This window comes from Emys orbicularis, chromosome 1 (genome assembly GCF_028017835.1).
Source record: "Emys orbicularis isolate rEmyOrb1 chromosome 1, rEmyOrb1.hap1, whole genome shotgun sequence".
Taxonomy (NCBI): Eukaryota; Metazoa; Chordata; order Testudines; family Emydidae; genus Emys; species Emys orbicularis.
In genome coordinates, this window is record NC_088683.1 from 233,634,507 (window position 1) to 233,661,686 (window position 27,180).

General features: G+C 43.6%; 1 protein-coding gene across 1 annotated transcript in view; it reads left to right on the plus strand.

The window, feature by feature from the left end:
• Positions 1 to 13,890: 13,890 nt before the first annotated feature.
• Positions 13,891 to 27,180, plus strand: part of ARHGAP6 (Rho GTPase activating protein 6) — a 510,221-nt gene continuing 496,931 nt past the window's right edge. Inside the window, exon 1 of the mRNA XM_065416311.1 lies at positions 13,891 to 14,415. Coding sequence (XP_065272383.1) covers positions 13,891 to 14,415 — 525 coding nt within the window. The remainder of the gene's footprint in view (positions 14,416 to 27,180) is intronic.

The window sequence follows — 27,180 nt, forward strand, 5'->3', positions numbered from 1 at the left end:
CAGCTCTGTGTGGAGCAAGGAGAACAGGTCAATGAACTCCCCCCTCCAGATCCGCTCCTTGGTGGCCTTGGCCAGCTGGTAGCCCAGGGGTCTCCGCAGCCCCACGTAGGGACTCGCTGCCTCCGGGCAGGGCTCCCCCTGGGTGGCGGGCGGAGGCCCCGGCGAGCTGCTCGCAGCCTCCGGGCCCTGCGGCCCGACCAGGCCTTCCGGGGCCGCCGCCAAGGCCGCCTGCCGCTCCAGCCACCTGGGGTTCACGTACACGGTTCTCAGCCGCGGCGCCGCCCCCGCCCTGCTGCCCCCGAGCCCCGGCTCCCGCGCCAGCCCGGCCAGCTCCCGGAAGATGCCCAGCGCGGCGGGCAGGCCGCTGCCCTGCGCTCGGGGGGCCGGCGGGGCCAGGAGCGGGGCGAGAAGCGGGACGGGGGCGGCCCACGGGTGGGAGAGCCCGGCAGGCCCCGCCGCGGTACCGGGCGGGGCCGGAACCAGCCCCGCTAGGCCCAGCTCTCCCTGGGCGCCGCCGAGCACCTCCTCCCGCGGGGCCCAACGGGGCAGGCCGAGCCCCGCCCGCTCCCGGGAGCCTCCCGCCTCTCGGCGCCCCGCCAGCGGCGCCCCCTGCGCCTGGGGGGGCCCCGGGGCTCCAGGCCGGCGCCGGCGGCGGCTCCTCCGCCTCCCACGTGGCATCGGCGCGGCTGGGGCTGACGCGCCGCGGGAGGCGGCGGCTCCAGCCCCAGTAGTGGGGCGGGGCAGCAGGAGCCAGCCCGCAGGGCCGCCGGGGTGGGGCGGATCGGTGCTGCCAGGGCCCTACAGCCGCCCAGGCCAGCGAGTCCCGTCTCTGCTCCCCGGAACTAGGGCCCCGCAGGGCCGGCCCCGCCCCCGTGACAGGGACTCACCGCCGCCCTCCGGCCCGAGCTGCTCCTCCCTCCCCAGTTTTACACCCCCCGCCCCCGACAACCCCCTCCTTCCTCGGGCAGGGAGTGCCCTCCCCGTGGGACTCACATCTGTGTTCCGGGGTCCAATCGCAATGCAGTTGCCCTGTGTGCGGTCCCCCGCTTCATGCCCACAGCTTTCTGTAACCCACAACGGAGAGAGCTGCGGCGCTGCACTGGTTGTAAGCGGGTCCCCAAGGCTGTTGTTGCAGTCAGGGACTGTTTCTAAGATCCCACTTAGGGAAGCACGTGCTAGCTGGACTCAGTTTAAACACAATATAGCTATGGGCAGACTGTCCAACTCAAATCATGTCACAAGCTAAGGTCCCAGCAGGTACACAAAGCAGCTGTGTGGTAACATAGTTTATGATTGTGGCTAATCTGGGCAAAAGCATGGTTTGGTTAGTCAGGATGGACATGGCCAGTGTGAGCTACGTCAATACCTGGGCTAATACATCTTTTTAAAACCTGGCTATAACACAGTTTGGCTCCTCCTGCCACACTATCCAGCAAATTCTGTTTTAACTAAATACAGTTGTTAAACGTGGTTGCTTGCTCTGTATAGGTGAGGGTCTAATTTATCTGAAAACTAGGACCAGGTTTAGATGGGGCCTTAGTGCAGGCAGCTCCGTTCTACTGAGACAATGTTGTCAGTTTAAGGGGAGGGACTTTGGAAACAGATCCTGAGAGGGGACCATTCACCCCATGACATGGTGGCTTATAGCCAAACAGTTTCATGTGTGTAATAAACAAGTGTGTGTGCCACTGTTGCCAACTTTCACGCAGTAAATAAGCACCCCGACTTTCACAATAAACCAACAATCAAGCTAATCCCATTTCAAAACAAGGCCAAAACAAGCGAATCCCTAAGAACCCCAACACTCTATGTGACTAGATCCCCCTGGCGTGCAGTGTGGTGGGCCCGCTGTGCACCCCTGACTCTCTCCCCCACTTGCCCCTGCTTGCCAGGAGCCAATCAAAAAAAAAAGAAGCAACAAGCTACAAGCCAAACAAGCAACAAACTACAAACAAAAAACTAGCCAACAAGCAGCTCACAAGCCAATTAAGCCAAAAACAAGCCCAATTTCTGTTTTTTCCCCCACGGGTTTGGCATGTGCTGCCGGTGATTCAGGGAACACAACACAGTAAATGGCATTTGAGAGAAACATTGTTATGAGTTTGTATTTGCAGATTCATTTAGCTCTTTTCTTTGGTTAGTAAGACTTAATTTCCTGTTGGAGTTATGTGTTCATCTGAACCTCTTGGCTGAATAATGTAATATGTTGGGAGTGTTTGATTTGGAGTGTAAAGCTGATTACTGAAAGGCTCTATCTAACCTATAATAAAAAATATTATGTGGGGGCCCAGCATCATTCCAGCTCCTTATTTATCTCATTTAAATATTAATTTGTATCTCTATTTATAAATAATTTATGTTTTTAAATATAATGTCCTTATGGATCAGGCTCTAGCAGATAAGGAGCTGCTGGTCTGAGTGAAGTCTGCTGACATTAGGAGGTGCCATAGCTACTTACCTGTGGAGTTCTGAGCCAGGTCAGGAGTGAGTAAATGCAAGGACTATGGAGGGAGCCAGGGTCCTGCAATCAGCTTCAGTTCCAGTCACGTCCAAACCTTTTGGTATTAGGATGGTCCAGTCCTGTTCCCATTGAAGTCATTAACAAAACTGAAAGGTATTTGAGCCTAGATGCTCAAAGGTATTTAGACATATAACTACCATTGATTTCAATGGGAGTGAGGAGCCTAAACACCTTTGAGGATCTGGGACATGGTTACTATCCTTCATGGACATTATGTTCACCCACTTGCCAACGGAAACAGAATTCTGAAGTCTTGCTTTCAGAGCACACCCCTGTCGAGTGGCAACTCTGAACAGGGTTAGACAATATGGTGGTAAAAACACCTCTATGCTGGTGGTGTATGCTACCACTTATACTGTGATGTAGATAAGGCCTCTGTTACAGACTTAACAACCCTTCCTTCTTCAGCTGAGGACTAGTAAAGCTACATCTTAGGTATCAGCCTATTGTGACATCACTGTTTTATTTAAAATCTCCAGTCCTCCAATTGGTCCTCTGACAAAACACATTAATTCAAGACTTGGAGTTTTTAATGTAAGAAAGAAGCAGGAAAAAATAAGATAACTACATATTTTTAATTATACTTGAGCCCATTTTGATACATTGTACAGCAGTAATGAAAGGATGCAAACCCTTTTTCTTTTTCTTTCCAATTCACTTTTAACGTAAGTTTAACAAGGTTTTAGTCACAGTAGCAGGAGGATCTGTGTTCAGTTTGTGAAATGAAGAAGTTCATATTTTGTAGCGACTTTCATTCATTTTCTGTAGTGACTATGAGCAAAAATTACTGCTGGCATAAGTAGGTGCATTTCTAGTGATGAGTTTTTAAACATATTGTTTTTAAATTCCTCTCAAGTAACTTAAAAAAAAACAACCCCCAAAACTCAACCTCTTACTAACTCTGAATTCATCAAACTGGGGCATTAGTCTTATCAGAATTTGTTGAAAGTTTTGTACAGCACAATAATTCCTCTAAAACTTGCCTGAGCAGCCTGCTAGCACAATAGTGAGTGTAGTAGGATCTATACAGTATTTATACTGACTCTTTAAAGGTTTCTGGAGATTGAGGTTTTCTTAGCTTTAGTCTAGATTTTTTCTCATTCATATTTGGTTAACTCCTTTTGAAAATGTCATTCATGTGCCAATACACAGTAAAGATTTTTCAGTTCTGACAGCTTTAAGTAATACATTTTTAAAGTAATACATTATATGTTAGGTTTGGCTGGTTCTGGGTTATATGAGTTTAAAAAAATAGTAATTAACTGGTTTAAGATATCATTTTGTGTTGATAGAACTCAAATATGGCTTTGACTTAAAACAATAACAATTGGCAAATTCTGGGATCCAGTGGCACATGCAGGCTGGAATTATGGTAGCCAAAGGGCCTTGAGAAAATATATCTTTAGTTAAGCAGGAGGACAGTGGTTTCTTAGGTCTGTCTGCAGCATGGCCCAGGGCAAAACTCCATTTGTGGGGACTGAAGCTGATTCAGAATGAAACTGATGAGTGGAAAGGAAGAAGTCATAACAATTAACTTAATTCATTCCTCAGAATTTCTCTCTCCGCGATCCCATTGCTTTAGTAATCCATATTAATTCTACTACTATTTTTTTTAATATACTTTTTAAAACTTGAAGGAAGTATCTTCAAACTCAGAGTGGCTGGTCAATTATTGAACAAGATAGCAACAGGATGAGTTCAGACATTAAGATTAAGATAGGGCAAATAGTAAACATTCCTTCTGGAGCAGGGGACCCAAGTAATAATTCTTGCAGAATTTAAGCTTTCATTTTACAAATGTTAAGATAACCTTCCAAATGTGAATTGGAGCTCCATTGCCTGTGCTGCTGTTAATAATTTACTAAAGATTCTAGACTAGGCCTACTCTACATTTATAGTGACATAGCTATGTTGGTCAGAGGTTGAAAAACCACACCCCCTAGCATCATAGTTATGCCAACAAAACCCCCAGTGTAGACACACAAGAGATCTTCTGCTGGCATAGCTAATGTTGTTCAGGGAGTTGGTGTTCCTACACCAGCAGAACTCCTCCCGCTGTTGACATATGTTACGTCTACAATAGGGGCTATGCACTCATAGACTTTGTAGCGTAGACATAGTCCTAGGCGGCCAATGAAAACCCTGTGGGCAGCAACATAACCAGCAATCGTGCCATATTATCAGCATAACCAGCAATCAGTGTCATATTACTGTTTCTTGAGAAAGCTATAAGCAGCAGCAAAGACAGACATTAAAAGTGTTCGCTTTGGTCTTTTATTGTGTTGCCTCCAGACCCTCTGTTCTGACAATACCAGCCTTATCTGCTTGTTTATCAGCTTCTCACACAAACCTCCACACATCTTTTTACACGCTGCCCTTTACGCACGGAACTCCTTTTCTAAAGTAATCCGTAAATCCCTGCTGTCTCCTACTTCAAATCCCTCCTCAAAATCCACATCTGTCATGAAACCTATCAGACATCAGATACCTAACAATGGTTAGGTTGTGGGAGGAGGGGAGGGAATGCGGACACTTGGCATCTACTTCATTTATAGCCTTTTAAAAAAATAACACAGACCATATCATTGTATTTATTTGAGTGTCTCTCTTTCCACATGCCTCATATGTCCATTGTCTAAGGCCCTGATTCTGCAACTGCCTCTGTGGGGGTGGACACCAGTGTTGAAGTCAAGATAGCTCCTCATGCATGCAGGGCTTTGCCCCTATGGAAGCAGTGTCACGGTCTGGGCCTAAAAATATAAGCTCTTCTGAGCAAGACATGCATCCTTGTGTTAGCAGAACAGGGCGCTGATCCTGATTGGGGCTCTTTGCACTAGTGCAACATAAATAATAATAATATAATTAATAATAGTGGTGCAGAAGGATAAATATACTGGAAGTGAGAGAAAGGGTAGAATATCAGAGAAACCTGCCTTAACTGCCAATGGGCTAGGGGAAGGATAGGAATAGTAATGACATTCAACTACCAGGAGGGTCTGGGTGGGATGAAAAGATAATAAAAAAGCTCATTCACCAAGCAGGTAGAAGGGAATTCTGGTCTTCAAATTTATCAGATATCTACTACCAGAGAGTCATGCAAAAGAGCAATGGCCAGAACCAGCAACCTGATAGGAATCTCAGTACCTTTCCAGCTGGACTTCTCAGCAACTTACAAGTGCCACTGGGGGGGAAAAAATGGTTATCAGCTGTAAGGGGTCTGGTAAACTTTTCATACTCTGCAGTAATGGAGTTTGAGCTGAGTGGAGGTTAGTGCTGAGTAGTAAACTCAAATAGTAGCTAGCAGAGGTAGGAGTTAATAAATACAGCACATTCAAAATTTTAGTCATGCAGTAAACAGCAGGCAGCAAAAAGGGAAATTTTGGGTGCTGTAATGTCATTACATTAGCAGGTTGTAACAAGTGAGGAGATGGGCTAAAGAACGAAGCAAAAACTGAAATAAAGAGTGGCTAATGAAGGATCCAAGGAGTCTGGATATGAAACATGCAAGATTCCTGTTTACGATTGAAGACAATGAAAGATATATGCAGTGCAATTTGTATTCGATTGGAGAGAGGCATACACGTCAGTTGAAGTCTCAGGCTTGGTCTCCATTACAAAATGTTGCCATCTGAACACGGTTGTGAACATTTGTGATGATAAAATGCTGGACATGGTGTAGCATAGCAGTCAACATAGATCAGGACAAATCATGTTCAGCTTTGTGGTAGCTAATTGTGTTTAAACCTTACTTGCTGAGCTGAGTTTAAAGCACTGGTTGCACCTGTGGCCTGGTCTGACTACAGGGTTTGGTCAATGTAAGCTGCCTTGTGTCGACCTAGCTGTGGAAGTGTCTTCACATAAATTTGACTCCTGCCAATGTAAGTGCCTCTCTCCACTGGTTTAGTAACACCATCTCCCCAAGCAGCATAGAATCATGGTCGACATAATTAGGTTGATGCAATAGCAGTGCAGACACTGTGTTGCTTATATCAACTCTCACTAGCTTTGAGGAGCCATCCCAAATGCCCCATACTGACAATCAGGGCCAGATTAAGGCATAAACTAACTAAGCTACAGTTTAGAGCCTCGCTATATGAGGGGCCTCTACAAAAGAAAAAAACTGACTCCATTTCAAATTTTATCAAAATCAGTTGATAAAGGAGATATGGGAAAAAGAAGATTCTCTCTAAATAGAGACATTTTTATTCAAATATGACAAAAATATACACATCTAGTTACACAAATACCCTTACCCTTCACTAATTGTTCATTATTGACAGGCGGGAGGCCAGAGCTGAGAAAAAAAACAATAATTGCACTTGAAAACTTAGTATTTCTACGAGTAAGTCTGCTTTCAGTCACCTAAGGCAGCATTTTGTTGGCCAGCTGCTACTTGTCAAATTCTGACCATGCCTTCATAACTCATTTAAATAAATAAATAATCGCACTGCCGATAAAATCGGGAAAAAATGTGATGTCATTGAGACGGCAGTTTCGTGAAGCAATCCTGCCAAGCTCATACTTGTATGGGACTCATCCTAGGAGTGACATCATGTATAGCATCCCCCTTGGCTGGTAATAGCCGGAAAGCCGCCATCTTTTGTTTACAGTTCCGCATGCTCAGTCGTATAGTGCCTTCGCTACTGGTTTTCTTAAGTGTTAGTGCAGGTGTAGGCAACCTATGGCATGGGTGCCAAAGGTGGCACGCGAGGTGATTTTCAGTGGCACTCACACCGCCCGGGTCCTGGCCACCAGTCTGGGGGGCTCTGCATTTTAATTTAATTTTAAATGAAGCTTCTTAAACATTTTAAAATCCTTATTTACTTTACATACAACAATAGTTTAGTTATATATTATAGACTTATAGAAAGAGACCTTCTAAAAACATTAAAATGGCACACGAAACCTTAAATTAGAGTGAATAAATGAAGACTCGGCACACCACTTCTGAAAGATTGTCGACCCCTGTGTTAGTGTGTTCTTTTGATCTGTACATATGTTCAATTGTGTATTTTAGTGTGCACGCCACTTTCTGCTTCATGTGCTATCCATGCTTCACATGATTGAGTTTGCAGGTGAACACACACAAGCGATTTAATAACTGGGGTGACAGTATGCCGACGTAAGTTAAGTCAACATAATTTTGTAGTGTAGACGTGGCCTATGACTCTGATGATCCATCTGTGAGTTGCTAAACTGGCACTTGTGACTGGCGATCCAGAGTTGGATCACTCGCTGGAGATAGGCAGATAGTATACAAGGCAGCCTTGAATAGGGGAAGTGGAACCATAGGATCCCTTCCCCACTTTGTGGACAAGTGCAACTTGTGCCTCCCCCCCGGAACAGTAACCTAGGCAGCCCTTCCCCAGTGATGGAGCATTGGGGAGGGTATGAGAGGGAATTCAGGCTGCATTTTACAACTGGATTTTCTGGCTGATGATGTCCAGGTGCATTTCCCACAGGATAACTGGGGAGAGCATGACACAGCTTCAATTCCCAGCATCTCTACTCCTCACTCTTTTCTTATCCCCATAACGTTCCTTGATAAGTCTGGAGGAGGGGGAGAGGAAGAGAGCTGATAGCTGCAGCTCTATCAGGCATGCAGCTAACAGCTCTGCAAAGAAGTTTGCACAGCGCACATGGGTTCCAATATTGCTAACACTCTATCATGCAGCTCCAAAACCAAGGTCAAATAACTATTCATATTTTACATTTTAGGCCTTCTTCTTGGTACCATGTGTAACCCTTCCGCCAGGTGGCGCTGACAGCAACAAGGGCTGGATTCAATATCTAAGGGTTCCTCTTAACATTACAAAACCTAACCAGCGCCACCCCTCACCCAGATATCTGGGTAAACTAAATACTACCCCATGCTGCCTCTAAGAGGCAATACTTCCCCACTCACAAGCACTGAGTCTGTGTATAACAAAAGAAAACTTTTATTAACAGCAGAACGAATTCAGCATTAATTTGGGAAAACACTGCACCAGTGATACAAAAGTATGCAAACCATAACTAAACACCAACCCAGCAGAATCTTGGGCAGTGTCCTTTGCTTTAGTTTCTCACATAATGATGTGAAAGTCTGATGGAGGAATGTCCTTTTAATACACCACTCCCTTTCGCGCCATTGCGCAGCTAGCTATTCACAGTCAGTAAAGTCAGACAATTCAAGGGTACATTTGCATGGGTTCACGTCCCACTCATGAAGGGGAGGTTGACTAACATGTTTGCTGCTGCTCACCACTGTCACCATTGTCTTTGTCACTGCTTGTTGCAACAAACTTTGTTGTTTCTCATTGCTGTCTCTGCTGCCACCCGTTGCTGCATTTGCCACTGCTCACTGCTGTCTCTGCTGCCTTTGCCTCTAGCTGCAGTATCACATTCTGAGGTTCCTTCACTTAGCCCAGTTCTTAGTGATTTCAGCAGGTAGTGAGGAAACTCACTACTACATCCTCTTAACACCAGATATTCACCCCTTTTGACTTTCACTTGAATTTTTCATCACTACCCCCTGCTTAGTGAGTGAGGTTAGAGTTAGGGAGACTCTCCTCCCCAAACTAGGGCATATTAAGTACAGTTCTTCTATCCTTTACTCATTAAATGAGGATAACAACATTTAATTAACCATGCATTCAAGACCAAAGTGAATTTTAACCCAAAACAGCCAAAATTGATCACTTTGACAAAGCGGGTCTGCCTGATGATCACGTAGGCAAAATAGGTGTGTCTATGCAAATAAGGTATGCTCTTGAGGTCTTTCCCCCCATGTCACGGTGCAAGGCAACTGCATCTGTATTTCCAATGCTTAATTTGTGCCAGGGCTTGCCAAGACTGAGCTCCGGAAGCTCTAGGCTTGGCAGTTCATAGCCCCGGCACCTCTAGGCTTGCCGCATGAATTATGAAAGTAAAACAATTGCTTGAGCCCTGGCACTCTTTCATTACAAATTAAGCACTGTGTATTTTCCCTCCATGATCCAGCAAGGGCACCCATTCTCAGGCTTCCAGCTCCCCTGGCTATCACCTCTCTTGGGTGGAGAGACCCACACCTCTCTCCCTTTTGACCAGAGTATTTCCAGGCTGCATAGTTCCCTGCCTTTACTGTGTATTTCCCAGCACAGACACATTGCCTAAGGACGCTTGGTTGTTTTCTCCTCAGAGATGGTTAACAGGGAGAATTGCTACAGTTATAAGTTACAACACAGCTTTTTCTATGCAAGTCTAATTTTTTATTAAAGTAAAAAGCGTTACAGAGAAAACATATGAAAAACAATAAAAGAACTTACCCCCATGCCAATAAGCTTACCACAATTAACCCCAACCCTAATAGGGATTCTGGCAGGCCCAGTCCTTCCAACCCCTCTACCTTAAGGATTGAGGGTCTGTCTGTTTGCTGCATCAGGAAGAAGGCTAAGAGCCAGTTTAAAACTAAGATATTTATCCAAAAAGTCTTTCCTTTGTTGGTCCCTGGAGAAACTAGTTTGAACAAGTACATGTATACATTTCCATGGGGGTGGTTTCTCTGGAAAGGTTACAACCTGAGTGGATTTGCCTAATCACCCCTTGCTGTTCTCCTATTTACCCTTCCCATGAAAATATATACAATAACACATACACAGTTGCATTTTAATACAATGGACTCCAAATCTATTAACAGAATTCAATCAAGTATAATTCAGTAAACTTCATTTAGTAGTATATTGCAGGAAATTGTCAGTCTGCCACACCCCAGTTCATCACTAGGTGGCAAGGGAGAGCTCCTTCAGATGTTGGCTTGTACCTGCATGAGACCTCACTGAAAGCATTAGTTAGGATGCAAAATTTAGCTTTAAATAGAACCTTAACTGCAACGTTAACTAGGGGGTAACTAGCATAGTCCAATAATTAATCAGTGGAACAGTCTCTCATGAGAAGTGGGAGAAGCTACATCTTACGATTTAAAAAAAAAATGAACAAAGCACTTGAGAAACATAGTGTAGACAGAATCCTTAATTTGAAGGTGGATGGCTGAATATGCCTCTTCTCTCATATTTCAAACTTGTAAGTAAAAAAGCCAGGCAAGGCATCTTAGTTTTACTTTGTTTTCTCAACTTGTAAATGTACCTTTTACTAGAGTGTTTATCTTTGTTTGCTGTACTTTGAACCTAAGACAGAGGGGGGTCCTCTGAGCTCTTTAAGTTTGATTACCCTGTAAAGTTATTTTCCATACTGATTTTACAGAGATGATTTTTACCTTTTTCTTTAATTAAAAGCCTTCTTTTTAAGAACCTGATTAATTTCTCCTTGTTTTAAGATCCAAGGGGGTTTGGATCTGTATCCACCAGGAGTTGGTGAAAGGAAGGAGGGGGGAAGGGTCAATTTCTCCTTGTTTTAAGATCCAAGGAGTTTGGATCTGTATTCACCAGGGAATTGGTGAGAGGTTTCTAAAAGCTTCCCAGGGTAGGGAATGGTGGCAGCGGACCAGAACTAAGCTGGTAGTTAAGCTTAGAAGTCCTCATGCAGGCCCCCACACTTGTACCCTAAAGTTCAAAGTGGGGATACAGTGGGTTGTAGCCCACGAAAGCTTATGCTCTAATAAATTTGTTAGTCTCTAAGGTGCCACAAGTACTCCTGTTCTTTTTGCGGACACAGACTAACACGGCTGCTACTCTGAAACCTCTTCTCTCTGTAAGTCTAATGGCCAAAAGCTTCAGAGGGGAAAGGGCTCTCTACTCCCCCTACTGCTGAAAAGGAAAAAAATCCTCTAGTCACCGTAATTATACAACATAATTATACATGAACTTAGATTTCATAGGATGTGGGCTCCCAGAGAAGCTTGAGAGGGCAAAGAGCTAATTTTCAAGCAGTCGAGATTCTACGCTGAGGTCCTAAGTGCTCTTGGCTCCCCGCTTTTGGGGGCTTGCTGAAAGAGGCAATGCAGGCTGATTACAATGTTGAGAGAAGATGTAGAGAACAGAAGAAGAACTGAGTACACTACCATGATGTCCTGCTTTTCCAGCACTTTAATAAAGTTGAATCACTATGCTGGGGTAGGCAGTTGTGGTTCCAGACAATCAGCTTTCTTAGGACTAGAGATAAATATTCAGACACTCTACTACTAATCCCTGATCCCAGCTATGAGTGGGGTTTGGTGGATGAGTGAGGTCGGTGGTATGGTCCAGCCACTTTTAATACCTGTGAAACATTCTCACTGCTGGGTGGGATGGGCGTTAGATGGATTGCTGGAATGGGAAGTGTATTTTACTCTTTATTTGCATACATATGTGTGTCTATCTATTTATGTTATGTTGCTGTGTTTTTCCAAGGGTATAACTGTGTTCTCTTTCCCTTAATAAAGATGTCCTTGTTTGTACACAGTCTGGGAGTGTGTTTGGGAGTGGGGAAGTCCTGCCTGTGAAGGGAGTGTTTGGTTTTCCTAGGGTTTTGGGTGGGGTTAGTTATTTGTTTGGATTAGTTATTTGTCAAGAGTGACCCTAGATATATTGAACCCGGCCTTTTTTGCTGCTATTAACCACGTGGAAAAACACACACATGTCTTTATTTTTGATTACTATAATAACGCTTGCTGTTACCCCATGCCATCCACATGGATTCTTGTCAGATGCCTCTTCTAAGTGCTGTTATTCTGCTGGACGTTGTCAGAGAAGAAGCAGAGTCTGAACTCAATATAGTAGTTTTCTTATTCGTTAAACAAAATAGAAGAATCGTTTCAGTTGGTACAGGATGGGAAAAAACTCAAAAAGCAGAGGATTTACATTAATTTACACCAGTTGAGGATATGACCCATATAAATAGAAGCCACTTTGCCTATTACTTTAGGCATTCCCTGAGGCTTTCTCTGAAAACGTCAGGCTGAAGGAACAGCACTATAATGGAAATGTATAGTTATATAAGCATTCTGCAAAATTATGCTCTATAGTAGTATTTATGACAGATTATAATCAGATGGGAATGCGCCAAGTGATTTGATATGGATGATTTACTGGGCTTTCTCCAACCAGGCATTGGAGACAATAAGGCTGGAAAAAAAAGTTTTTGAACATCCACCAAAACCTTTTTGAAGCAAATGCACTTTCCACTATAACAAAATTCTAGCAAAATACTGGGAAATAAGTTTACATCGAGTGCTCTTTATTGATACTTCATTTTACTCCCCCTAGGTAGAAACAGGTTCAGCGGAAGATAAGTGACAAATCCAATACCACAAACGTCAGTCTGCGCAAAGCTCCGGTCAGTGCATTTGTCAGTCGGAGTATAAACCAGCGAGAAAGTCAGCCCGTGGGCAGCCCACACACGAGATCCACCCGGTAGTCCGGGGCTCTGGGCAGGCCCCGGCAGGAACAGCTGTGGGGCGAGCGGCAGGACGGCGTGTAAGTTTGCAGAGCACCTGCTGCTGCTCTATCAGACCTGTCCCCGCCACTGAGTTAGTCCCCGACTCTGTCCCCGACTCCCAGGAGCAATAACCATCATTCATACACCTGCATAACAATCTAAGGTGTAACGCAAGCTGTGCTTATCCCGAAGAGGGAAAACACGTAATACGTGTAATGAAATCCTGGGTCGGCTCAAGCCCTGATTCAATATGCGTAAACATCCTGCCATGAAACCTAATAGCTGTGGGATAGCTGACAAGGGACTACAACCAGCGAAACAACACCCCTGGAGGAGCACTTGCCCCCAGGGCGAGGGTGGCCCATTATTAACATCTCCTTCCCCTACTCCGACAGGCAGCGATTGGGGGAGGGGTCCTCTTCATGTGGCCATGTACTTCCCTGATGGTCACATGCCTGGGGAAGTTTCAGCCGCCTTTGGATATCCCCCACCCCCGTTTCGTCCCCCAGTAGTTCACCCGGCTGCGCTCGGAGCGGCGCTTGGGGATGCGGGGAGCGCCCGGCGGGGGAGGCAGCCCCAGGACACCCGGCTGCCCTCCCCTCCCGCCGAGTATGGAGGGGACTGGGCAGATCCCGTGCGCATCGCTGCCGCGGGGGGAGTGACTCTGGCAGGCTCCAGAGCGCTGCGATAAAAGCTCCCGCGGCTGCTGCCTCCTTCCCTCCCCTTTTCTTGGCTAACCCTGGCCCTGCTCCCCCCACCCCCAGGCGCAGTGACCGCGGCGGCTGCAAAGCCCCAGCGCACACAGGGCGCCCTGCGGCCAGCATGAGCCTCCGGCTGCCCGCGCCGGGACCGGCCCCTGCGGGCTCCACATCTGCAGCAGCAGCCCCGCGCGGCGCGGGTACCCGCTGACCGCCCCGCTCCGGGACCCGGAGTCGTCGCTCGCTCCGCGGGGCGGCTAAGAGGGGGGGACACCCAGCCTCCTGCCCCCGGCCCGGACACACAGACATTCCCCGCAGCGCTCCGGGGCGGCCGCCACCATGTCCGCCCAGAGCCTGCTGAACAGCGTCTTCTCCTGCTCCTCCCCGGCCGCCGCCTCCTCCAAGAGCCTCTCCAAGCGGAGGCTCCGCCAGACCCGCAGCCTGGACCCAGCCATCATCGGCAGCTACAGCCGGGAGGAGGGGGACGCCCCGGCCAGGACGCCCCGAGCCAGGGCGGCTGGCGGCCCCTCGGCGGAGTGCCTAGCCGCCTTCTCCTCTCGCGCCCTGCTGCGCCCGGGGGGCGGCCCGCTCTGCGGCTCGCTCTCCACTCCCAGCACCCCGCTGGAGAAGTCCCCCTCGGGCAGCTTCCACTTCGAGTACGAGTCTAGCCCCCGGGGCAAGAGGAACACGGCCTGGGAGCTGCCCTTCCTGGCGCGCACGCCCTCCGCCTCCGCCCTCAGCGCCCCTGGCGGCGGCGCCGGCACCAACAGCATCTTCTCCTCCCCGAGGAAGTGGCTCCAGCAGAGGAAGGGGCAGCAGGCGCCCAGCAGCCACCCCTCCTCTTACATCGTGTGGAAATCCGAGGTAGGACTCCCCTTCATCGCGAGAGTCGCCCCCCCCCCCGCCAGCTGGGCCGAGAGAGGGGGCAGGATGGACCGGAGGGATAGGGCTCCCGGGAATCCCCAACTTCCTCAGGTCCCTTCTGCCCTGAGGACAGGCTCCCTTGGTCCTACTGCGGCGGGTCTCCGTGCCCTCTCCCCCCCCCCCCCTTCTACACATTGGGAAAGGGTCCCTGCTCATCTCTCTCTTCCCAGGTTGCTGAGCTATCCATGAGCTCCTGGTTTGCGTTAGTCAGATACTAGGGGCATTTGGCTTCTGCCGCTGCTGTTGTTAGAGGTCAAAGGAGGTGCTGTGTGAATGAGGAGAATCCCATGGCTGTAGCAGGTGCCTTTCTTGATCTATCAGTGAGGATGGGAGAGCACTTGACAGGTTTGGCCGATAGAGTGCACCTAGAGCACTTAAGGAGAGTTTTGAGTGGCTGTACGCTGCGTTTCCAGCCTGGACTGAGTCCGGGAAAGCTCGGGGGTGGGCACGTGTACATGGGTCTTGCTCTATGTTCGTTAAGAATTGAAATATGTGATCAGTCACAACATCTGAAGTCTGTTCCTAGTAATTCTCTTATTCGTGTTTGTAGTAGAAACAAACCAGAATCAAGCATATACACACAAACACAGAAACAACAAACACACAGAATTATAAATACTTATGGATAACTGTAGATATTAATTGTTGTGCACTCTTCAAAAAACACATACACTTTTTCACAGATATTTCTTTAAAGAAATATACAGGGGTTTTAAAGTTAAACTCGTTGATCTGTTTTGTTGGCAGGGTAAACTTTTGTATTTGATGTTTCTAAGATTAATTCCATATATAGTTGTATTGGGCACATAAAACTCTCCCCTCCCACTCTAACACCTCATAAACTTGAATATGTAATGGCTTCTAACAAGATAGGCACATTATTTTTAATGCGCACACCCAGTGATCTCAGTTTATCTGACCACATAGATGCGTTTGAGCCACATGAGTAGCCACTGCATTCCAAAACAAATCTAGTTTAACAATGCAAATATGTATTGGTTTAGTTTATGTCTTATGTGCTGTGGTTATCATAGCTCGTTGACAAAGCTATTAAAATAATGTGACATTGTTAGTTGATTGTAATTGGTTTGAAGATAAAGTATAGCTGTAAACTACTTAAGTTTAGATGTGGCACAAGTTTTCCCTTCTATTTTTGGTACAGTTTTTATTTTGTTAACTATTTGTGGTTAATATTTGTGATGCATTCAAATTGCAATTAGAAGGTAACCTTCTTCCATAAGGACAATAAGGTAGAGATATAAGGTACATTTCACACTCCTGAAGAAGAGCTTTGTGTAAGATGGAAAGCTTATCTCTGTCACCAACAGAAGTTAGTCCAATAAAAGATACTACTTCATCCACCTTGTCTCTCTAATAGAGAGACATTCTTCCATTATCTATAACCATTTCTATAGCAGTTAATGAAATCTCATCCATCATTCCAGTACTGATGTAGAATTCTTAAGTAAAATGCTTAATATGAGTATGATTTGTGGTTCAAAATGAAGCTGAAAACTGTCATGACAGAGGAATAGAAGATAGTTGTAAGAGCAAAATATAACACTAAGCATAAAAGCTCTCAACATCTATCAATGCTGTATGGTGACAAAGAGCTGTATACTTGGATGTAAAGGAGACTGGGGATTTAATACATGGTTTGGAAAATAGAAACAGTGAAAGTTTTGGTCAGAAGTTATTCAGAATTTTCTACATGTAAACACATTTTAAATTATTTAGAAGTTACACTAAGTAGTAGTTTCAGTAGCAAAAACACGCATAGTGAAACACTGGACAAGGTAATCTGGATTTAATGTCAGCATAAGTTATGGGTAGGAATGCATGTGCCCTGTCATGATGAGTTCAGAACTAGTAAATAACACTTTCTAGGATAATTAAGGTGTGTGGTTTTCATTTGGTGATTGCTTAATCTAGTCTAGGATTTAGGCAGCCCATGGTCCTCCATCCTGCAAGGAGCTCTACATAGGTAGATCCTTGCATCCCCACCAATTAGGGTGACCAGATGTCCCCATTTTATAGGGACAGTCTAGTTATTTGGGGCTTTTTCTTACATAGGTGCCTATTACTCCCTACCCTCTGTTCCAATTTTTCACACTTGCTATCTGGTCAACCTACCACCAATCCCTAGTGAAATCAGTGTGTGTGGCTGGAGGGATGTCTGCATGGAGTTCTTTGCAAGATGGAGGCAATGTGTGGTGAAACTGTACAGCACTGGATGTGTTCTTCAGTCTGCAAACTAAAGAGCAAGGGGGATTGACAGTGTTGGTGTGTATCTAGCATTCTTAAATAAATAAATCCCTTTTTCATTCATTAGTTGTCTTATAGCTCTTTACCATGTGGAATTTTACAACATGGGACCCTTAGTTGAATTTAAACTCTATATGGTTTCATATGTTGTTTGTTACAGCGCTGTTCTTTTCCAGGTTTTTATTTGATTCCATGAAATTTGAATACTCTGTATTTATAACTATCATTTATGAGGTTAAGAAAATGAGTATGTTAATAAGAAATCTCTTACACTTTGAGGAAGTCATTTTGGCAAGGGCAGATTTTTAGAGAAACAGATACATATGTATTTAATGATACACTTTTATATGCTTTTTTTTATTTAATTCACCTTAAGGCTGAGACAATATGCATGAAATTTCAGTGCAAAGGAAGAGATATGAGGAAGCTTCCAGCAGTTCAAAATACAAGTTTAGGCCCCAGTCCTTTAAGGAAATACATGTGTCCGGCCCCCTGAGCAGACTCTTCTGAGGCTTACTACAGCTCTGTGAGCGTGCAAGGGTCAGTCTATGTGAAGCCCCTGGCATAACTAGGGACTTGGAATGAAAGTTTCTTTTCAATCATAGCCATAGCATTTGCTACGGATGAATGCTGGAAATGTAGAGCTATGATAGGTTGTATCTAATAAGCATGTTGGCGTGGAGTTTGAATGTGAAAACTGAAGTGAATGAGGTGGCAGGGTTATGTGAAGATCCTTCCCATACAATAGTAATACTTGGCAGTTATAGAGCACTTTATATTGTCAATGTGCTGTGTAAACATTAATTACTCTCCCATATAGTCAGCAATAATTAAAAATGTAAATAACTGTAATCTGTATTTTTAAAAAATGTATGCAAGCAGTCTTCCCATTGAATACATTAGTAAAACTTCTATTTACAGGCATTAATTCTATTTCAGCTCTTGTAATGGGTATTCAACCTAGTACCATCAGAAAATCATGTTTATAAATAACCTATTTAATTATTTCATAGCCATTCTTTATTAATTAAAGCCTTATCCCTAGGCTGGGAAATAAAGAATTCTGCTTTTACAGTGCAACACCATCACTGTGGCAAAATAAGTTGGTTGACGTGTTAGAGTAGAATGATCTGAAAGGGTGAACATGAGGTAATTATTTATAATACTGTAACTTTAAAAGGTACAGAATCTAAATTATCACATCCCTTGTAGCACATCTATAGTTATGTCAGATGGAAAAAGGAAGTTCATAATGGATAAGAGTATACTCAGCTGTTAAAAACTCTGCTATAGGCTAAAACTGTACATGGATGATATATATATATAAACTTCCAATTTATTAGTTTCACGATTATAAATGAATTACAAATACTTCTTATATTAATTTTACTCCTACATCTTTGATATAATTACACTTTTTGATAAGTGTTCAGAGGGAAATGATGGTCTAGTGGTTAGGGCAGTAACCTAGGACTTGGAAGACCTGCTTCACCTCTACAGATTTCCTGTGTGGCGTTGAGCAAGTCACTTAGCCTCTCTGTGCCTCAGTTCCCCATCTGTAAAGTAGGGCTAACAACACTGCCCTACCTCACATGAGAGTTGTAAGGACAAAGACATTAAAGATGGTGAAGTGCTCTGATACTATGGTGATGAGGGCCATGTAAGTACCTGAGGTAGAGGTCCAAATATTTCCCCATGTGCACAGTGAAAACAGCTGGGCTACACACTGAAGCGTTTCTAGAGGAGAAGCAGGGGTGGTGTCAACCTCTTCCTGGTGGGGAGTCTGAGATGGCTAGACAGAAAATTGGGGGGGCTGTGCCCCCCCTTGCCATGACGTCCTGCCTCTCTCCATGGCCCTGCCCCTGCTCTTCCTAAGTTCTGGCCTTGTCTCCTCCTCTTTTCTCCCCAAGACCCCACCCCCTGGCCAGGGCCAGTGGTGCTGGAACTAAGGTGCTGAAGGTGCTGCTGTACCCCCTGGCTTGAAGTAGTAATAACAAAAACCAAATACATGGTTGCCATGGTTTCCATGATCAGTACCCCCACTATAAAAATTGTTCCAGCACCCTGGCTGGGGCTGTAGCTGCTCCTCAGCTCCCTGTTGCGCTTCGACTGCTCCCAGTTAGTAACTACCCTCAGAGGCAGAGCCCTTGTGGAGCAGTGACCATGGAGGGTGGGGCCCAGGCATCCAGGCCAGAACGGGTCAGTCTGGGCTGTTGTGGGGAGCCCCGGACCCTCCACCTGCCCTGGGTGGTGCGCCCCAGCAGGCAGGGACGTGGGCTGGGTGGCTGCTCTCAGGCTCCCCGCCCTTGCTAGGGTTTATTCCTGCACTGCTGCTGGCTGTAGCGCTGCCCTCTTCAGAGCTGGGTACTCGGCCAGCAGGCCCCGCTCTCTCCACTCTGCCTTCAGAGCTGGGCGGCAGGAGAGTGGTGGCTGCTACAGGGGGCTAAGACAAATTTTGGGGTGGCTATAGTTCCACAAGCCCCTCCCCCCCGTCCAGCGCTGCCCCTGAGGAGAAATATGTAGGAAGAATCTCTTTTCTTCCTATCTTTGGCCAAGCAGTTCCCATAGCTGCTTGCTCCAGGCTCCATGACGCTTGCTGCCAGGTGGGGAAAGAGAAGCAGATGGGCAATTAGAGGATCTGACTTCAAATCAAATGGTAGGTATTAAAAAACAAAAAAAAAACAAAAAAAAAAACCCTGAAGAAGGATACCCTGCCTCTTCTCCAAATCCCAGCTGTGTACTGATGTGCAGAGAGCCCCTGTGGAACTAGGCTGCCATGATATGTAGTATTTGTGGAAACCCATGTGTCAGATCTTCATATCCTCCTGTCACTTGAACAGCTGGATAAGAATGACTTGCCCAATTCTATTCAGACTTTACAGAACGTGCTATATGTGGAATCACCCACTGTTCAAAGTTCTCTGTAATAATTATGCATGTGAGGCTGAGCTAAGGATAGTGTTACCTTTTTATTTCAGTTATTTGGCTTTGGCATTTTATAAATAGACCCTCTTTGGAATGATTTCTGAAGGTTGACTTGTAGCTTTGCACAATTTGACATTCACTAATGACTTTAAAAATCAAAGTTACGTGTGGGATTTCAAGCTTCAATAATAAACCATGCTAACAAATCGTGTAAAGTTATTAGGCTTTAAATGGTCTTGATTCTGCTACAAGATTCTAATGGAATGGTGTAAAGAAGACTCCTGCAACTCTCTAGGAGCTTTATCTCTTTTTACTTCTCAACTCTTGCTTTCCAAGTGCATTGATAGTAACTGTATGAATAAGAAAGTTTTATAATAGGATATTTTTAAGTAGAGCATTTATTATGTATTGTATTACTGTAAAACCGCAACAAGAAGTCTTTCCTTTCTCTTATGTGACCTATTTAAATAAGGGCTTAATCCTGGTTGTACTGAAGACAGTGGAAAAACTCCAGATGTGTTCCTCAGTTTCCTTTCAGATGTCAGCTCTGCTTTTAAGAAATTTTCTTCAAGAAAAATTCCTGTTTTCACTTGCCAAAAAAAGTCTTGTTTTTAATTATTTTTTTCTATTTATTAAATATTTTACATATAAATGATGTTTGTTTTTAAGTAAATTGAATACTTTTGAAAAGGTTGTATAAATACTTGGATGATTACCTAAGGCCCCAATTCTGCAAAAACTTTACTTTAAGCATGTGAATAGTCCCACAGAAGTTAAGGGTGTATGTGTTTGCTAGATCATGGCTTCAGAAGGTATATATCTTTTTAATGACTGAAATATATTTGCAAACTGAAAAATCTAGCAGTATTCAGAACTGAAATATTTGTTTTAACTGTCCACTTATGTAAAGTCTGCTGCTTATTCTTCTGCACTTGACATTAGAATAGAAAACTACAGTATGAAATGTATCTGTTTTGTTATGCTGTGGTGGAGAAGCTTCCATTTTTCATACCTGTGTCTTTCTAGTGTGTGTTTGCTTTGATGAGCTGGATGGAAGGATAGCCCAGGATTATCCTACAAGATCTACACCGGGGTAGGCAACCTATGGCATGCGTGCCAAAGGCTGCACCTGAGCTGATTTTCAGTGGCACTCACACTGCCCGGGTCCTGGCCACCGGTCCGGGGGACTCTGCATGTTAATTTAATTTTAAATGAAGCTTCTTAAACATTTTAAAAACCTTATTTACTTTACATACAACCACAGTTTAGTTATATATTATAGACTTATAGAAAGAGACCTTCTAAAAAGGTTAAAATGTATTACTGGCACACGAAACCTTAAATTAGAGTGAATAAATGCAGATTCGGCACACCACTTCTGAAAAGTTGCCGACCCCTGAGCTACACAATTCAAAATACAGCCTGATCATTCTGCTAATGTACTGTGTCTATTACTCAGGAATAAACAGTGTAAACATCCTTAGCTAATGCACTGTTTTGTAAAAGCTCTTGTTAAAGTAATGGCAACACATCAGTGCATACTTCTTACATCGGAAGCCCTTCTATTTTCCCTTCTGGATGTTGGGAAGGAAAAGGAACTCTTTTCCCCACTCCTTTTCCAAAGGCTCTGGAGTACTGTATCAAGCTGGGGAGTCAGCTCCCTTACCCTTCCTCCTGGGTGTTGTGAGAGACACTTCATTCGACATTCTCGCTCAATTTGGATGGCCCTCCATCATGAATAGCTCCAGTGCAGTCTACTGCTGCTTAGAGCTTTTCCAAGCAGCAACAAAGTGAAAACTGGCATTATTTTTGTCAGTTCCCCTACTGCCTGGGTAGGGTTCTGAAAAGAAGCAGAGCAATAAACTAGGGGCTCATTAATGTCACTGCAAGCCTGCTTGTTGGTAAAACTATGAACAAAAGCAGGGGCACTGGAGCTGCCTGTCTATACACTTGGGAGGACAACGCTGCTTTAGTTTAATTATTTCACAATTCATCTTTGAAATCATAAGGGCTGATAACTTAAGGCATGATTTTCAGAAGATGTGAACACCCAGACATCCAGTTGAAGTTAGTGGGAGCTCTGCACAATTGAAAATCAGTCCCTTAATATTTTAAAAGCTTAATTCTGTAGACATTGATAACATCAGCCCCTATCTGCCCCGTTACTTACCAGCATTTCTTACTCACCTTGCTGGGTAGGCAAATGGTATTTTTAAGCTTAGTGCTCAGGAATTAAAAAACTACACTGACTGGGATGGGGCACAGAAATATCAAGATAGAAAAAGAGCAAATCATATTTCATTAGAAAGCTTTCTAGAACTTAATACTATTGGTAATTGGATTGAGGGGTACTTTTATGATACAGGTGTACATTTCCTTGGGGCCTCATGTGGATAGTATCTCTGAAGTCAATGGGACAACTCAAGTGAGTAAGGGCTATTCCAATGAATACGAGTTTGCAGGATGAGATCCTTAAGCATCAGTGATTACATTGCACTTGATGTTTAGACTCTGTTCAAAAAAAATGTTTAGACTGGGGAAGGTTTTTCTACAATAGTTTTTCTACCTCCTGTCACACTGCAGCTTCTGTGCAAAATTTCTAAATAAAAAAGCTTCTCCTTTATAGTTTATCTGCAAAAAGAGGAGTATGGAGAATTCTTGTTTTGTATTCTTTGATCATTTATAAAGAAGGCCTGAAAGGCATATGTTTGTGTCTTAAATATTCTGCAGCTTCCTTATTTTGAAAAATCAAAGATGGGTTATTGAATCTGTAGCAAATGTATTCTTTCTCCCAAGTTTTCATCAGACATTAGAATTGGAAAGGTGATAATGTGACAGTTTCCTTCTTGGTAGCCACATCGAGGATTGAACTGGGGATCTCCAGAGCTACAAGCATAGATGGCTACAGCTGGAGCTGAAGAGGCAATGCTCCCTAAGTGGCTGCTGTAGCATTTTATATCCTCTGTAGGTCACCACAGAAGGGAATCTGAAACACACGACATGCTCGGCAGCAGAGGCGCTGATTTCCCCAGTTCACGAGCGGGTGCTCCACCCCTGCTCCACAACTTTCAGTCCCTTGTGGTGTCACGGTATTAATCATTCTCCAGTTGCCACAGTGTAGAAGACCTGAATTTCTATTGTTTAAAAAAACTGAAAAAACCAAACACTTTTGTCACAGGTTTTTCAGTTTTTTCCTCTTAATTATTAAAAAGTTGGTGCAAAAAAAGCACAAGCCCACATTTTTTTTTATTTATTTATTTATTTATTTATTTACTTTGCCCGGTTCCCTTTAATATGTAGTGTAATATCCTAGAACATAAAGGATGTGTGTTGTGGTTGGAACAACACTGCTATTTTGAAATGTAACTCATGCACTTCCTGAATTACATTCTTTTTTGACTGAACTAGGAGGTTGGGATGGGAGGAGAAGAAGCCAAATGCTATTCCTGCTTAACAGCAACTAAAGGAGGGGCAGGGGAGGTAAACTGGGATTCAAATTACAAGACTCTTATTAGCCAGAAGCTGATATTCAGGGCTCAATCCTGCAAGGTGTAGAGCACTCTGATCTTAAACTAGCAAAGTACTTAAGGATATGCTTTACTTTAAGTGAGAAGTCCCACTGAAGACAAAGATATTTGGAATAATACATGGGTTTTTTTTGTTAATTTCTTTCAGTCATAGATCTTCAAAGCCATTACTATTGGTCTTCTGTCTATATTTTTCCTTAACAATGATTAATGTCTATACAAATACCTGGCCTGCTTTTTCATTTGACTTTTTAACTTTTCCTTGCATTACCTACAACATCTACTGCAAGGTAGGTGTATGTTCCATTGTGGTTGAGAGCAAGCAGGATTAATTGGACAGATAATGGTGCCTTTGAGAGGTGTTGGAACTCTGATGAGCTTCCCCTGCTGGACATCCACCAGATGGTTGTATTGGATCCAAATCGTGAATCCCCATGGACTCTTGGCTTCCTGGGGCAGAGCAAAGTTTAGGCACTGTATCTCTGGTTCTGCGTCTCTAGGCACGTACTCAAGGTGCTGACCCATGTCTGAGACCCCTCAACCCTGGGAACCTGCAGTCCTATTGCCTAGACCCTGAAACTAGTTTCTCCCAGTTCTCTCCATGTGATCCTCCTGGCCAGTCTATAAACCCCTTTAGGTGATCAGGGTACCCCATCAGGTGATCTGTTTCTTGGTTATCACGCACCTGAAGTTCAGAATGAAAAAATTGGTTTATTTTAGCTCTGCTACCTTCTGTAGCCAACTCGTTGTATGGTGAAGGTAGACCCAGTCAAATCTTAGTGAGTCTTGATGTTCCTGTAACATCTGTCAAGATAGGGTAACATGTGTTAGGGTCACATGTGTTAGCAAATGGCTTGTTCAATGAACATGATACAGGGAGCAAATAATAAAATCAATCAAAATTGGTAAGTTTTACATATGTTTTAAGTATCATAGCTTTGTTGGATTCAGGATATGAGATAGACAAACTAGGTGAAGAAATATTTTCTATTGGACCAACTTCTGTTGGTGAAAGAGACAGGCTTTCAAGCTCCACAGAGCTCTTCTTCAGGTCTGGGAAAGCTCTGTGGAGCTTGAAAGTGTGTATCTCTCTCTAACAGAAGTTGGTCCAATAAATGCTATATTACCTCACCCACCTTGTCTATAAATTTTACATAGACCGATTTCCTAGACTGTCACAAAGGGGTACACTTGAATGTCAGCTCAGTGTGTGAGGATTTAAGTGAGCAACATATTGGTGCACATTCGTACAGAAGTTGAGAATATATGCCAAAGGTGTAAAGTACGTGTTCTTAAATATGGGTTAAATTTGATTTCAAACAATATGATCTTGAATTTGCATACAAAGATCATGCAACTCCAAAACATGCAACTGATTTGTTGAATGTGGTCCACAGTGATGACACAATGACTGAACCTTCATAAACATTGCTGTAAAAGACGGAGATTGCAATGTTTCAAATCACTTTTCCTATGCTATTTTCAGTTTTTAATTTCTAGTTATCAGTGTGTGTTCAGCCATTATTGTATTAAACAGTGGTTTGCGGCACTGGCCTTCTGTGTCTCTGAAAGATTATTTCAATTTAGTTGCCCCTTTTTGAGAGCTATTTGGTGAGAAACAAGTCAGCAGTGTTCTCAGTTTTTATTTGCCTCTCTCTCTCTCTCTCTCTCTCTCTCTCTCTCTCAAAGAGCTAAAAATATTTCTCTTACAGGAAATGTTTCTCATTCTGTTACGTCTTTTGTTTCCCGTAGGAGGTAGTACTTCTAATTTACTGAATAAATCTTTCAGAATTGTGTTCTCATAAGAGCTTATTCACAATAGACCTTTTTGGATATGCTATCCAAGATATTTCACCTTCACTTGTTTTTAGAAGAGATGCAATCAGTTTTACAGTGACTTTAAGGATTGGGAAAAGCTGATGCTCACAGGATATAGGAAAGTTTAAAGATCAAGAGGAAAATCAGATTGTATATGGTTTGCTTGAAGATTAACAAATCTTCAGTAATTTCTTAAATTTCATAATATTTTGGTGATATGTTTTTGTTCTTCCTACACCATGAAGAAAAGTTTCTTTTTTTTTTTACTGTTTTAAATGAATTCTGGCCAAGCTTTGGACCTTAATCTAATTAATGTAAAATTTATTTTGAAAGCATTTATGTATATATGGAAAGACGTAACCCTCATAATAACATGCTGTTTGAAAGTTAAGTACGTTTGGTTGTTTTAATATGGGGGGGGGGGGTGTATGTGTGTCTTGGGGTTGACATTCCTATGACCCAAAGAAAGACCCTATTCTACTCTACACTATAGTACAACTATGCGTTTGTTACAGGTTGAATTTTGTGATTTTTATCTGACAAAATACATGGTTTGACCATGTTTGTGTGTTTGCATCTTAGGCTATGTCTACACTTATGGTGCTGTGTAGACACTGCATACACCCCTAGCATGGGTATAAATTAGGGTTACCATATTTCAGCAAGCAAAAAAGAGGACGGGAGGAGCCCCGCCCTAGCCCCACCCCTGTTCTGTCCTGCCCTAGCCCCGCCCCTGCCCCTCCCACTTTCCGCCCCCCTCAGAACCCCCAACCCTCCCCCCGCTCCTTGTCCCCTGACTGCCCCCTCCTGGGACCCCTGCCCCTAATTGCCCCCCAGGACTCCACCCCCTATTTATGTACAGGCGTGACTACCTGCCCTTTCCTGGTTATTATACGCGGCCAGTCCGCATCCACATCCAGTAATTAAAAAAAAAAAATAAACTAATAATTTAAATTGGAATTTCATCCATTAATAAGTATTTATTATATAATTAAAACCATTCTATTGAAGGACAGATATTAAATAACACTAAATAAATTAATGTTCAAAAAAATATTAAAAATTTGAAAATTTAGAGCATGGAAACCAAAATAGCTAAAATTTAGTTTTGGCAAGATACACGGAATGGAAACTCCGGGATCTTTACCTGTCACTGAATATAGCCATCATACCAATAGTGGAATATAAAACAAGTCTACATAAACTCTCCTTAAAATTTTTACTTCTGTCCATTCCCAATAATTGTAACAAATCATTATTACCTTCACTCCACTTGCCACGCGCCCCAAGCACAAAACCAAAGAAGTGAATATTTTTACCTCCCGTTAAGTTTTTAATTTCTTCCTCTAACTCAAGATAATAAGCCACCTTCTCACTGTGGGCTTGTTCCAAACTTCCGGCATTATCCTCCCATCGCACTGTAACATCAACCACCACTGCTGTATCTCCTTTTATAAATATAATATCCGGCTTTCTTAACTCACCCTTACTATTTCTCAAATGGGGCTCTATCATTGCCTTCCACCCTAATTTACCAACCTTATCTACAACTGCAGACACTACTCTATTATGCCTTTTTATCCTAGCATTCTTAGTCTTATAACATTGTCCTGAGATATGGGGAACAGTCTCTCGCACTTTACCGCACCATCTACAAAGAGCATTCACACCTCCTCTTCCTCTTGCTAATGTCTCCCTAGTAGGATAAATATTTGCCCTAAGCTGCAATGCTGCGATATACGCTGACGATTTAACTTTACTAGAGTTTCTAAAAATCAAATTACTAATTAAATCATTTTTAAAATATTTTATCCCTATTCCCTGACATCTCAGTTCCGACCATCTTAAAAATTCCTCTTCCCTCCATTTCTTGGGATGAGATGTTACTGCACTAAATGACAATATTTTATCCACAAGATTTTCTCCTGCATATAGATAAGATAGGTCCATCCAATCATCTCTTGAGACAATATGTCTCCTCCATTTACGAATTAACATATTTGGGATTTGCACACTAAACTTAGTGAGAGCTAAACCACCATCCCTACCTCTAGAATAAAATATCCCATCTGTGGTACACTGAGGTAAATGTAAAATCTCTTTAACTATTTTTCTAACTAACACATCAAGATCGTTTAAAAGATTAAAAGGGGGTTCTATTAAAAGAAGA